The 13,994-nt window shown below is 39.6% G+C and overlaps 1 protein-coding gene across 2 annotated transcripts in view; it reads right to left on the bottom strand.

Annotated features, from left to right (window-relative positions):
• The window catches only part of Cubn (cubilin), a 206,819-nt gene that overhangs the window by 45,155 nt on the left and 147,670 nt on the right, over positions 1-13,994 (bottom strand). For both annotated transcript variants that reach the window (XM_052157465.1, XM_052157464.1), the window contains exons 47-53: positions 13,423-13,563; positions 12,596-12,777; positions 7,064-7,235; positions 5,604-5,810; positions 3,395-3,544; positions 1,696-1,817; positions 452-677 (exon numbers count right to left, since the gene is read on the bottom strand). In XM_052157465.1, coding sequence (XP_052013425.1) covers positions 452-677; positions 1,696-1,817; positions 3,395-3,544; positions 5,604-5,810; positions 7,064-7,235; positions 12,596-12,777; positions 13,423-13,563 — 1,200 coding nt within the window. The remainder of the gene's footprint in view (positions 1-451; positions 678-1,695; positions 1,818-3,394; positions 3,545-5,603; positions 5,811-7,063; positions 7,236-12,595; positions 12,778-13,422; positions 13,564-13,994) is intronic.

The following is a 13,994-nucleotide window of genomic DNA, read 5'->3' as shown; positions in this document are numbered from 1 at the left end:
TACAATACATAAATCAAGAATCTTCATGTAGCTAGCTGTCTTAGCTCTTTGAAAATTCTTCCTGTTAGTTGAGAGTGAGACTGTTTGTCTTTTATCATTGTCTCCTGGACAATATGATATGTAGCAACTATATCACTCACACACACACACACACACACACACACACACACGCACACGCACACGCACACGCACACACATATGTACACACACACACATATACTATGGATTACAAATAATCTAGAGATAGTGTTTTCTGGAGGACATTCATACATTACATACAAGTACTACATCGTTTTGTACAAGAAACTTTAGAACTTACAGATTCGGGTACTGAGTGGAGTCCTGAAGCCCACTCCTGTTCAGGAATGACTATACTTTAAACTAGTTTAAAATAACATCTCACTGATAACAATAAATGTTAAGTATAGAGAGATATATTTTTTCTCTTTACCTAAAGTGTTTGTGTTCCATGTCGCATAAAATCCACGACTTTGCCCTTGATTGTTTGTGTTAAAAGTCACTACAATCTGGTTAGAACCAGACTGTAGCGGCCCAGGGACTGACCATCCACAGTATTGTCCTATGATGGGAGATCCAGGGGAGTTGCCGTTCCTGACAGTGACTGAGTCTGAAGTGCAAGTTGGATGATCCTCAAGATGAAAGTCACTAAATGTGAGCTGCAGACAAGAAAAGACACGGTGAGCCACCTTGGGCTGTAAAGGAGCCACCCCCCCTCCAGGCAGACAAGCTTTCTACAGATGATTTCATTTCTTTGTAAGCCATGTGGTTTTTTATTTCTGGTTCTTCTTCCATTCTTTCATCGCCACACTGTTTTCCCTATTAAAAGTTCTCTTGTGAATTTAAAAAGAGTTTAGTTTTGTCCAAGAAGTAGAGTCATTTGGGGGAACCCCAACAATCTGTTAAGCTAAAATGACAGCACCTGCCATTACTGAACTGTCTCTTTCCTGGAGGCCAAATTACCTTCTACTAAGTTTTACTAATCGGAAAAGATAACATTCTTCACATTAATTGTAGATGAAAATGTGTACTTTAAACAAAGAATTTCATAGAAAACATATATCTGATTATAAGCATGAAGTCTAGCCACTTATTTACACAGGCACACACACATACACACACACACACACACACACGCCCCCACACACACATACACACATACACTCACACACTCTTACACAATTTTACATACACTCACACTCTTACCCATTCACACACACACACACACACACATACATACACACTAATACATGCACACAAGCACATGCATGCACACACCCACTCACATACATGTACACTCACACTCTTACACATTCTTACACTCACATACACTCAAAGCCACACATACACTCACAATCTTATACATTCACACTCTCACATCCACATCCACTCATACACACATGCACATGCATACACCTACCTACTCACACACATTCATACTCTTAAACACTCTTCTGCTCACACACGCTCATAAACACACATATACTCACACTCTTATCCATTCACACACATTCACATACACATACACTCATACACACTTGCACATACATGCACATACCCACTCACCCACACATATACTCACATGATTACACTTTTATGTACTCTTACACACACACTCACATACACCATTTTCCTGATTCAGTCCTGTCAACATTTGATTCAGCCGTAAGAACTCACAGTGATGGTGTGCCCTTCTGGGGCTTCCAGCAGCCATGAACACTGGGTCCATCTGCCGTACAAGTTTGGATAGTTAGGACTTGAGATCACTCCACTCTCACCTGCCTGTATTCCACCACAATCTGAAATTAGATTGGTAAACCATACTTAATTATTATCATGCAACTTTCTGGTAAAAATACAATCAGTCAGGCAATCAATCAATAATACAATCCTGAAGAAGAACAAAGTTGATAGAAGAACAGGAACAAATGAACTGACTACCTAATAGTCTACATGAAACAGATTTTCATAGTAAAGACAGCCTCAGCTTAACAGAATATAGGAGATTGTCTTTAGTGTAAATGGAGAGTAATCGTCCAAAGTACGTAGCTAAGAATGTACTACAGAAAGCATAAATAACATTGTGTTTCTTGAGAACACCAGGCTATGAGAATATAGGTACCCTGAAGAGATGATCTGTCCCACAATCAAGCATCTCATCATTTCATAACAAGTGCTTGGGTTTCAGAGGGTAGATATTGTAGCATGTTGAAAAGATGCTACGGGTCTAGGACATCATATGATCTGTGGTTCAATATAAGCAGCATTGTTTCTTTGCCTCACTCTTCTTTCAATAGGAGGAAAAACAATGGATGGTGAAAGGTTGCACATGTAGATTATGTTTCAGCTTATTCCCTCCTTCAACCATGAATTTTGTGATGACACAAAGAACAGTATATAAAACTATGCAAAACATGTTGATCACAGTCAAACTCAACAGAGGGAAAAGTAAGTTTCTAAAATCTGTAAACAAGAAGTGTACTCAAACACAGAGGAGCAGTGCCAAGCAGAAAGTTTGGCAGTCTGAGAAGGTTAAGACCAAGACATGAGGGGCTGGAGAGATGGCTCAGTGGTTAAAAGCACTGACTGCTTTTCCAGAGGTCCTGAGTTCAATTCCTAGCAAAAACATGGTGGCTCCGAACCATCTGTAATGGGATCTGAAGACCTCTTCTGGTGTGTCTGACGACAGCTGCAGTGTACTCATATACATTAAATAAATAAAAATAAATAAATAAATAAATAAAGGACCAAGGCATGGGCTCAGGGTGGGAACTAAGGTTTTGGAGACAAGGCAGGTACAGAAGGTATAACTTTAGACTTTCACATAAGGGAACATCTTCACAAATCTGAAAGAATTAGCATGTTAGTGAAAGGGGCCAGGAAAAAAATCCCCTGGGAACCAAGACAAGAAGTTATGTTACCCAACTTGGATTGAATTTCCACATACAAACTCTGAACACACATGCATATCCAACACAAATTATAAGTAATATTCAGTAATCTGAATAAAACATAAACTGGGACCATGTATAATTTATTGTGAAATTCAAGAATGGTTTACAAGAGAAAATATGTCAATGTAAGTTGACCAAACTTGGGAACTAAACCAAACCATATTAAACAAAATGAAAAGACTGCAGTTTGAAGAAGACAAAATTGTCTACACAGGGAAACAAATAAAAATTAAAGTATTAAAACCATAAGAGTATAGCAGGATCTCTGGGATAAAGGAAAATATATAAAAACCATAAAATTCATTTCTTGGTATCAGTATCAACAATTTTCACCTGGAAACTTTCATTGAAATTAGCAATGCAGCCATTATATTCGAAGATGTAAATCTATATAGCTGTATGTGTTATGTTTCAGGGCTTACCTGTAAAGGAGTATTCTACATTGAAGCCAGTATATTCTACGCGCTCATTGCTGACAAAGTGTATCCACACCTGAGCGTAGGGGATGACCAAGGGCACTGTTGGTGCTGACAGGCTGCAGAACTTCTCTATCAGGGGCCCATCAGCATCACCTGAACAAAACAGTATAGCAAATGACATGGCTTACAGGGTTTGGACAAATATCATTAATTAATAGGACCAAATAATAAAAATAACAACTCCTCCCCCTGGTGTATTTCAATCGTGGTTCAGTGGCAGACATTTAAAAAAATTCCTTTATAATCATTGTCAATTCCACTGGATAGAGTTCTCAGACATGCTGTTTGGGTGTAGAGACGCCTTTATTATCAATGCCAATTTGTGCCAGCTTGTGTCTTCATACATACTTTCACATACCTAAATAGAGGTGAAACCAATTTAATTCTCCCTTCAGCTGTGTGCTTTGTAAAGGAGGAAGAAATGTAATGCCAATAGTGATAATAAGTCCGCTCTTAGGATAAAGGCAATAATTCCCTAAACTTCTTAAGAGTCTTTGCTGCATTTGATCATCTAAAATGAACAGAATATTTGTCACATGGGCCAAGACCTGCCAGGGTTGAGTTTAATAGATTTCACGACAATTGCTTCTAACAGAAATATGATTAATATTTGCAGAGTTCCTGGAGAGTGCACATTTATCTGCTCCCAATTTATCATGTCAGATGAACACCACTGACCTTATAAATCATGCAAGAGAGTATTTCTACTGACTGTCTGTAAATCAGGAGGAATAAGTAGAAAATTGAATTTAACCAACTGAAATTGAATATACAGCCATTCTCCTTATTTCCATGAATGTCCTGGCAAGAGGCAGAGAGAGTAAATGCTTATCAGCCTTTCATGGAGAGTGTTCTCTAATGGCCATGGCCACGTTCAGACTCATTTGCCTCAGAGAGCTGGGATGATTCTCTTGCAAAAATCCCCGATCTGTTACCACAGATCATATCAAAGTCCTTCATAAAAACTCTGCCTTCTATGTTCTCAAAAGAGACTGTGGGTAACTGGACAGGCCTTCTCAATTTTGGCGTTGGTGCAGGGCTGCTATGAAGACTGGATGGAACTTATCTTTAACACTTTAGAGTTGAAACACATTCTTTAACCTGTTTGATTTCCTAAACTGGCTACTTAGCCTGACAACAATACTCCAATATTATAATCACTACATATAATATTAAAATATGACTTTCTGCATAGACACAAATGATTCTAGCTTGATATTTAATAGAAATGTATGTAGTTACATTAAGATTGTTTCTCTCCTGTGTTTTATTCTGTTCTCTACCATCCAAAAGTTTATGGGAGACCTTTGAAGAATAACTCCCCTAAAATAAAAGATGATAATAATAACAAAATGGCAATAATAAAAAAGGCAGCCACCTCTGATTATTATAGTTGTCCACTACATTCTGCTTTCATCTTTCTGTTCTTTAAAATTGGGGATTAAGAAGAACACAGCCAACATTTGACAGTATAGCTTATCTATTATATTTCTTCTGCTGTCTACATACTTATTTTCTGGGAAGCAAGTGTGTGACAATGGGGACACCAGAGTTAGATAATCTATGCCTGAACTGTAACAAGGAGCTAGAATCAACTGCTCATGAACACAGAGGTTTTATTTTGTTTGTTTTTAAATCTTAGGAGAAGCTTGGTTCATCAGATATGCCTTGATCTTTTGTATCATGAAAAAAAGATGAATGATGTCTTTGAGGATAATTTCCCAAATAGCCCCATGTGCTTCTCTTCATTGGCACTCTGTGGAAGGTGTTTAAACTTCTAAGACCTAAAAAGAACTGAACAACCTTCTGTGAATCCTGCAAGTTCTGGAAACTACTGGCAGTCTGACCACACTGAGTTGAGTCTTGTGGGACCAGTGGAGCACACTGATAGGCCAGAGACTCTCCGGAACCAAACTCAGGTGAACCTCCCATACAGGAAACCTGAGCTAGAAGTTCTCCTTGCCAAGGACCTGCTTCATTTGCAGTTCATAAGTCACGCTTCCTCTATGGGAAGCCAGGATGTCAGCATTGTAGTGACAAAGCTCTTTTGTATCTTCTGTACTGAGAGAGTATTCATCTGACCCCTGCCATTGCCCAGGAATAAGGAGAACATGCAGATAAATGTGAGAGCATGCTATTACATTGAACTTACCTACTCGAAACTCAAGGACATCAAATGTACAGTCTTGATGACTTTCAAGGGAAAGTTCTAGAAAATGGATACTTATGGATGAATTTTCCCGATTTGGATTATGGAGAATCCATTCGCAGTCTAGGTTTCTTGCATAATCACGGATTCCATTATAGCCGGGAGAGGAAAAGTTTCCACCAGAGACACTTGGAAGAGGGCCACCACATACTAAGGCAACAGAAGGCAGAGAATGAGTAACGAGATCCAGGCCGTAAGAGCCGACTCCAACAATCAAGGTTCAATGAGTAAATAGGATTGTATTGATTAGCTTTTCTACGTGTAGTCAGGCTAGTAGGAAAAGAACATGAAAAGTATAGGAGAAATGCCTTTAGGTTTATGAAGGAAAAATACACAAGGCTAAGTTTCTTTATTTCCCATCTGGAATGTTGCAGATGGCTGTGGTTTGGCTGTGCATGTGTTTCTCCAAAATTGGGCACAGTATTCATTTAATACTTTAATTAGAAAAATATACAAACTGCTCATAGGTCCTAGTGGCTTTTGATGAACAGTTTTCCATTTGATCCAATAATTTATTTGCATCAAATAGATAATATAACACTGAAGTGTTGACAAATCCACTCTTTTCAATATGGTAACAAATATCTCTTATGCCAATGAAATACATTTTAAAAAATTAAAGATGTATTTATTTTCATTCTTCCTACAATACAAAACCCTTGGAAAATAACAGCAACCCCAAAAGGAAGAGGATACTTTAAATCTAGGCCACATGTTTAATTTGGGAATAATTTGTAATAGTGCAACCCCTTCAGTATTTTCACTGAAAATACACATATAAGTAGATGAACAAAAAATTATAACATGCATTCAGTTTTATGTGAAATTAATTAATCTTTGGTAGTAAGTTACCTAGGAGGCAAATGCTTTCTTTAACACAAAATAATGGATCGGACAGTGTGGATTCGTATTCAATCCTAGCAGTGTCTTTACATGGAACCGTGCTAGAAAGTATGCTAATAAAATGTTGTTGTAAAAAAAAAAAAATTCAAGGGCTGGAGAGATGGCTCAGTGGTTAAGAGCACTTCCAGAGGTCCTGAGTTCAGTTCCCAGCAACCATGTGGTGGCTCGCAACCATATGTAATGGGATCCTATGCCCTCTTCTGGTGTGTCTGAAGAGAGCAACAGTATACTTTTATACAATAAACAAATAAATCTTTTTTAAAAAAAAATCAAAATGCAAGTTCCCTCCCCCAAAAAACTACAATGATTGCTCCTCCTCCCAGACCCTGTATTCCCCAACCAGATGTTCTATTTGTTCCAGATTTTGCTCTTGTGTTGAAGATTGTGGATACACTTTTGATCGCTACAGAGAAAACAGAAGACTTGGCTGCTTGGGGCAGTGTGTGTGTGGATACTGCGTGAGTCTGACCAGGAGATGAGTTTGCAGCATCCTAGATCACCTGCATCTTCACTGGAGGTGTAGGAAGCCGTGAAGCCACCATACGGCCGGGAGCCATCCGTGAAAAATATCACTTTCATCGTGTTTCCTGAAGATTTGAACTCGTTGGTCACATTTACACGGCTGCACAGTTTCTCGAGTCGGGGGGAGTTGCTTCTAATGCCATTGAATACCTGTTAGAAAGATAGTTTGACCTATAGCCATGCTGCCCACCTTCCTGAATATCCATCCCTCAGGGATGAGCATTCTCAGCCTATCCCAGGAACACAAGCCACAGAGTCACACTGAGCATTTTTTTTTTTTTTTGGCCTTGGCATCAATGTTGACCAAATGGAAGATTTGGAACTATGTCCTCTTCTATGTGTGACAAGTGTGAGGTTACTGCACACTTGATAAATGGAGACCCTGCTCTGTGTATGAGGTAAACATGCCACTGCGCCTTCTTTATATTTCACAGAGTTCACTAATGGTGGCTTTTCTTAGTTGTGCCTTGGAAGCTTTAACATATGAAAATAAATCTTAATCTTAAGCAATTACCCGTGTATATAGTCTCTCATCTACTCTAAAGACCTTGAAAAGTACTGTTAAGTGGTTTTACTTTGTTGCTTTTAATGAGATGTGCTTGTGCCTATCTCCCTATGGCCATGCCCACATCAGGACAGGTGCATGTGGAGGCCAGGAGGCCAGAGGCATTGGGTTTGCCCGGAGCTCACACTCCTGGGAGCTTAGCTCCTTCCTCTGCAAGAGTATCGCATGTTCTTAATCACGAAGGCAGTTCTCCAGTGCTCCTTGGAAAGTAACGTACAAAATAAATCTATCTTTGTGTAACTATAACGGCTTTTTCTTAATTATTTATAGATTTATAGCTTCTACATTCTTACTCATTTGACTTAACTTTTTAAATTGGATATTATAATAGAATTATAACCGTTCTCCCTCCCCTTCTGCACTCCAAACCCTCCCTTAGAACCCTCCCTACTCTCCTTCATTTTCATGGCCTCTCCTTTCTTTACTAATTGTTATTGTGTGCATATATGTATGTGTACAGATATTCCTAAATATCACTTGTTGAGTCTGTATAATGTTCCTTGTATGTATGTTTTCAGGACTTTCTGTTTGGCGCTGGACAACCAATTGCTGTGCTCTTACTTATTGGGCTTTTAAAAACTGTGTTATTACTGGTATCAAAATACAATTAATGGCTTGAGTTATGACTGGAAGGGTGATTGCTTCTGCACAAGGCTTTATGAACGCTTTCAGAATGCAGAAACAATTCAAAGAAATAAATAGCAACTTATACGGTGATTGGTATTCCTACTTTTAAAAAGGATTTGAATGGCTCCCTATTAGAAATAACAGCACTAAAAGTTATTTCTAGTGGTTGAAGTAGGACATGCTGTATTCCCAGGGATACAAGCATTTTCATTTACAGTAATTAATGGCTGAACTCAGCTCTTTGGTGGTTTCTGGTTTAAAATGCCTTCTAGCTACAGGAGTAAAGGAAATGTTCTCATCAATCCTTGTGCAGATTCAAAGCTAGATTCTGCTAATTACCTACTTGAATTATTTTATCTGATCATTATCATGCCTCTCCCTCTCAGGCAAGTAGTAGGACTCCGTTTTGCAAATGCAGACAATACAGTACAAAGATTTATAGTCTGGTGAAATTCCAAGAACTAGGAATACTTGAATTTGGATCCAAATTTCTCACAAAGCAAAGCTGCAGAAGACAGTCCACATTTCATACTACTACGAACAGGAATGGGTAATGTGTTCTCAGAATCAAAAGGATTTATAACCAACTGCAAGGCTGATAGCACATGGTGTAGGCAATGACCACTGGTCTTCACTGCCTCTTTCTGCATCTGACGGTGCCATAGAACTATAAGAACTAGGCCATGTGCAGCCACCCAGTTAGTGTATGGACTTCTTTCTGCATTTAGAAGCAACCAAAGTGTGACCTCGTGTCTTGTCCTTTAACATCCTTTGTAGTCAGAAATTAGGAGCAGACACAGCAGTCAAGCTTTAAGAATTGCTATGAGGAGGAACAATCTTGGAATTCATCTCATGACCCCATGTGCTGTGCGGTACAGCCTTTCCTCCATCTGAGCCATCAGATTGGAATTTCACACACAGTCCAGCTGGGTGTGGTGTTCAGCAAGTAACAGGATGCTCAGAGCTCACCCATGCTGCCTGTAGAGCTTGGGTTTTCTTCTCCTCTATTCGGACAAGCATTCAAGTACACAGAGGGTGGGCAAAGGCAATTCATATACTTGTTTGGAGGACAGAGGAGAAAAGTAAACATCAATGTATAAAAGTGATGTAAAGGAATGGAATTTAAACATCATCCTACAGAAATAAACCCCCAAAGTGATGGAGTTTCATCCTCCCCATGAGGAAAGATCTGAAGCCATGATATTTGCAGATCACAAGTTAAGGTCTGTCTTAGTTATTTCCACAAACCCAGTTACCAGGCTCAGGTATGTACATAGAGTGCCCAATCAGTTTTTTGACAGATTTCTTAAACATGAATTAAGAACAAACAGGACTCTGGGGGACACAACCAATATGAAATTCAGAGACCAGTATAAATAGAGATGGAAATTGAGAGAAGCAATATGGAACTTCAAGTTGTGATTCTATGATAGTTTAATATGTGTATTCAAATGATTATGATAAAGTAGAAATCATACAGGTTCTCAAAGGTTGTCCTGCATATTCGTGTCCTTAGAGGGTTACAAGAACATGTACCTCGGCAAAAACAGGAAACTGACTAAGAAAGGAAATGTGCAGCATCATGGAGCCAGCTGGCCAGTTCAGAATGGAATGAAGGGACTACAGACACAATGGTGCAGGGAAATCCCCAAACAATGGCTCCCAGATGGCTTGCTGCAGATGGCCAGGGATTCACAGAAGGACACTGGTGACAAAAATAGGCCTGCATGCCTTTGGTGAAAGATGTGTAGAAAAATTGGTGACTAACATCCATAAAGTGTAAAAATAGTGCAACCGTTGTTATTGTTATTTGAAAAGGCAAAAGGAAATGTGGGCACAGCATACCACCAGGCTTAGCCTGAATGTAGTTTCCATAACCATCCAAGTGTAAGCACTAAAGGGCCACAATCATGGAAACTGTGACAGGTGTGATTTGTAAGGGAGTTGACATAATATGTGAACTCTGAATTCCCAATGTGCACTTCTCATGGGGGGAAGCTAATTCCCCAGGATCTATAGTTGGACATGGGTAGATGAGACCCAAAACCAACTGAAGAGGTACAAAATAGGAAATGCTAGCTAGAAACAATGGTGTAAATGCTACAAGAAGAAATTAGAATCCCAGAAAGAAGATGTAGATGAGGAAAAGAGAAAACAGAAACATAATAGAAAACCACCCAGGTTCCATACTCAGTACCTGGGAGAAACATTTCAGTACTTCAGATACTAGACCTGAGACTATAATTTGAAAGCAAAAAGAGGCCATGTTGGGGTACTAGAAAGTGATGAGAGGATCTCATGGGATCTCAAAATAAATTGCAAACATTATTTTGGAATTTCCTATTGAGCAGCAGACAACTAAACTGAAAACAAAAATAGCTTCCCCCCCCTTAAAGGTATTGCCGTTATTTCTCTAATTCATTCATCAAACCCTTATCTCCCAGAATACAGACCACTGGGGATTCACCAAGGGAAACCTAGCTCTGGTGCTCAGGAAGCTGGTGTGAAGTATTGTGAAATGACAACACAGGAACAGGTAAAGGTGGGGTTTGCTTTGTTTAGGGTCTTATAGTGAGATGGTGGAGGTCAGACACTAGAGTGGAGATCTAAGAAAAGGAAAGTGATCCAGGCAGCCATCTTGGGAGAAACAGTCTATATAGAGGCCATACTCAGCAGTCAAGATTATGTATGCTCAGTCGGAGCTCTGAACATAATCATGGGACAGAAGAGAGGCTAGGATGGCTGTCATAACTGCAGAGAGGGGTAGGGATAGGATGGGGATAAGGCAGAGAAATAAGAGAGGAAGGACCAGCAGGTACTGATGGGCTGGGTGGCTTTTGTTAGGATTTGGGATTTGTATGAATGAGATGAGAGATCACTGAAGGATTTTTTCGAAGGAAACATAATATGACTTGCTTTATAGATGCCAGGCCAGGTTCCTACCCCTGAGATACATTCCTAGCCTCAATATGATCCTGTTTAGACTAAAAACGATTATCCCAGCTGCTGTGCTGAGAACACAGGAAGTCAAGGGTGGACCAGCTGGGACTAATAGGACAATCTAAGTGAAGGAAGGCAGTGCCAGTGGGTGGATTAAGAACTTAGTTAGGTGCTGCGGTTGTTCTAAGGCTCAAACAATGGCTCTTGTGTATAGATGGAGTTATAGAGTATAGGAACTAGAACTCCAAAATAAACCAAAATTGTTTCCTTGGGCAATTACAAATATTATTTACCCAGGTAAAGCCGAAGAGGCCAGACATGGTTGTGTATGCCTTTAAACCCAGAACTCAAGAGGCAGAAGATGGCGGATCTCTGAGTTTGAGGTTAGTTGGGTCTATAGAATGAGTTCCAAGACAGCCAGGATTATACAGAGAAACCTTGTTTAGCTTGGGTTGTTTGTGGGACTCCTAACAGTGGGAGCGGGGCTGTGTCTGACTCTTTTGCTTGCTCTTAGGACCCCTTTCCTCCTACTGAGCTACCTCATTCAGCCTTGCTATGAGGGTCTTTCCCCAGCCTTATTGCATTTTGATATGCAATGTCTGGTTGCCATCAATTAGAGGCCTACTCTTCTGCAGGGAAATGGAAAAGTAGTGGATATGGGGGAGACGGGGTGTGGTTGAGAAAAGTAGAGGAGTTGGGGAGGTGTAGAGGAGAGAGGAGAGTCAGGATGTATTGTATGAAAGAATAAATTTAAAAATTTTTAAAGGCTGAAAAAGGGAGCAAGATGGGTGGAGAAATATATTGATAAGTACATATATGTATATATACAAATATGTATGGGTGTACATATCACTTCCAAGTCAATAACATATTTGTTATTTATACTTGTGGAGCTCATTTGCTTTCTTCAGCATAAGGAAGCTAGGAATGCTGAAGTTATGCCTCTTACATTATAAAGTGGCAACATGGCAGGACTATAGCCCTGGCTTCCTACATGGGACCTTTCAATAACTCTGGCAGACAGCGAGATTATGGAGAACCATTCATCTGCTTAAACTCACTGGTGCCCGCTCGTACTGAGACTGGTAAAGTTGACCTGTGTGCTTTGCTGTTCTCTGCACATCCTGTCACATTTAATGATGGTTTGCCCTGAAAACTTACTTAATATAAACTGTGCATGCAATTATTGATGACTGAAATTATTATTGTCTCTGAAAGAAGTTTATAGTGATTTCATTCTGTCTAAAATACTCAGAATTTGCATGAAATGCAGTTGCATGGGTGGTAATAGTTTGACTGAGTTTTCGTACTACCACGTCTGTATGGATAAATTCCGTACTCAGTGAAACACAGAGCCCAGCCTCCAGGGAACACTTACCATGAGGTACTCAGTGTTGCAGGATTGCTGGGTACTTAGCCTCAGATTGGTAAAAGTTAGGATGATCCGCCTTCCTTCTTGTACTGTGATTGTCCACTCGCAGATCCGGGCACGAGGATTTGGATTTGGGTAGTTGGGAGAAGTAAATGTGCCAGTAGGGCCGTATAAGTCCCCACCACATGCTGAAAGACAGAAAGAAAAACATTTAATCAAGATGTCTTTTTGCATTTAAAATTAGTTTTTAATGAGTCATCTAGAAAAGTTATTGGTTATCATTTTTGTCTCCACGGGTATGAGAGTTCTCATCTGTACTCATCTCTTGACTATTTGTATCTATATCTATATTCAGCTCTTGTCTCTATCAATATTTGACATTTTCTTCCATAGAAAACAGTCCACTGGCAACATTTAAATAAGTGTCAGAGCCCAGAATATATAAAAGACAAATAAAGATAGCAAACTTAGGAAAACTAAAGTCATTACTATGTTTTTTAAACAAGATCTCAATCACCCAGGTCTGTCAAGGCATTTAGGAATATGAGTTCTTGATAGCTCCAGGGCGTCATAATGGACTACTGTTCTCAAGATGGGCCTTGCAGGGAAGTCTCTCTGCATCTCTCATGATACAAGTTACCTCCTTTTTGGTTTTTATTCAAGTGGTAACTTTAATTGGTAACTTTAATTGGTGAGTGTTTATTAGAGTTGCCTTTTATCTCAAGAAGAGAACATCCCATTTTCTTTTTCAAATCATTGCCATGTCAGTACCTAGCATAGCGTCTATCCTCTGGAGGAGATCAGTACCATTTCTAACAAGCTGTTAAACTCACCTTCTCTGCTGGACTTAAACTGCAGCCTAAATCCAGAGTCAGTGACAGAGCCATCTGTGACAAACCTTACTGAAGCAACGTTGCTAGAAGTGTCAACACTGCTAGGAACAGAGTTTCCACAATATCTCCCCAGAAAGCTTCCTGTAAGGGGCAAATAATTAGTTATGCACATTGCCTGGGTGATTGATTTTTGTTAATCTTTACTTAAGTTGTTTTGCATGGACAAAGAAAATCAAGTTTATGAGGCCAGCTTTTGTCCGTGAAGAAATGACAACCACTGCTGAGAAAATCATGAACAAACATCAATATATTCAAAAATACTCGGATGTAGAAGGAGGAGAACCAATTAGGGTAAGTGTGACTTGGCCAGTTGAGGAAGGCTGGCTCACATGTTTAAAGAAATATCCAAGTGCCTCTTTCTCGGCTGTAACATGAGATTCCTTCCCTCTCCTTAAGTTTCAGGAGGTTGCTCCAGTAACCACATGTGGCACTGAGAGGTCTCCGTAGGAAGAGGATACCTTCTCAATGCATGACTCTTTGAGTGAGCTCTCTAAGATAGCCATAGAATGGCT

Source organism: Apodemus sylvaticus, chromosome 14, assembly GCF_947179515.1.
Source record: "Apodemus sylvaticus chromosome 14, mApoSyl1.1, whole genome shotgun sequence".
NCBI lineage: Eukaryota > Metazoa > Chordata > Mammalia > Rodentia > Muridae > Apodemus > Apodemus sylvaticus.
This window is presented reverse-complemented; position numbering and strand designations above follow the sequence as displayed.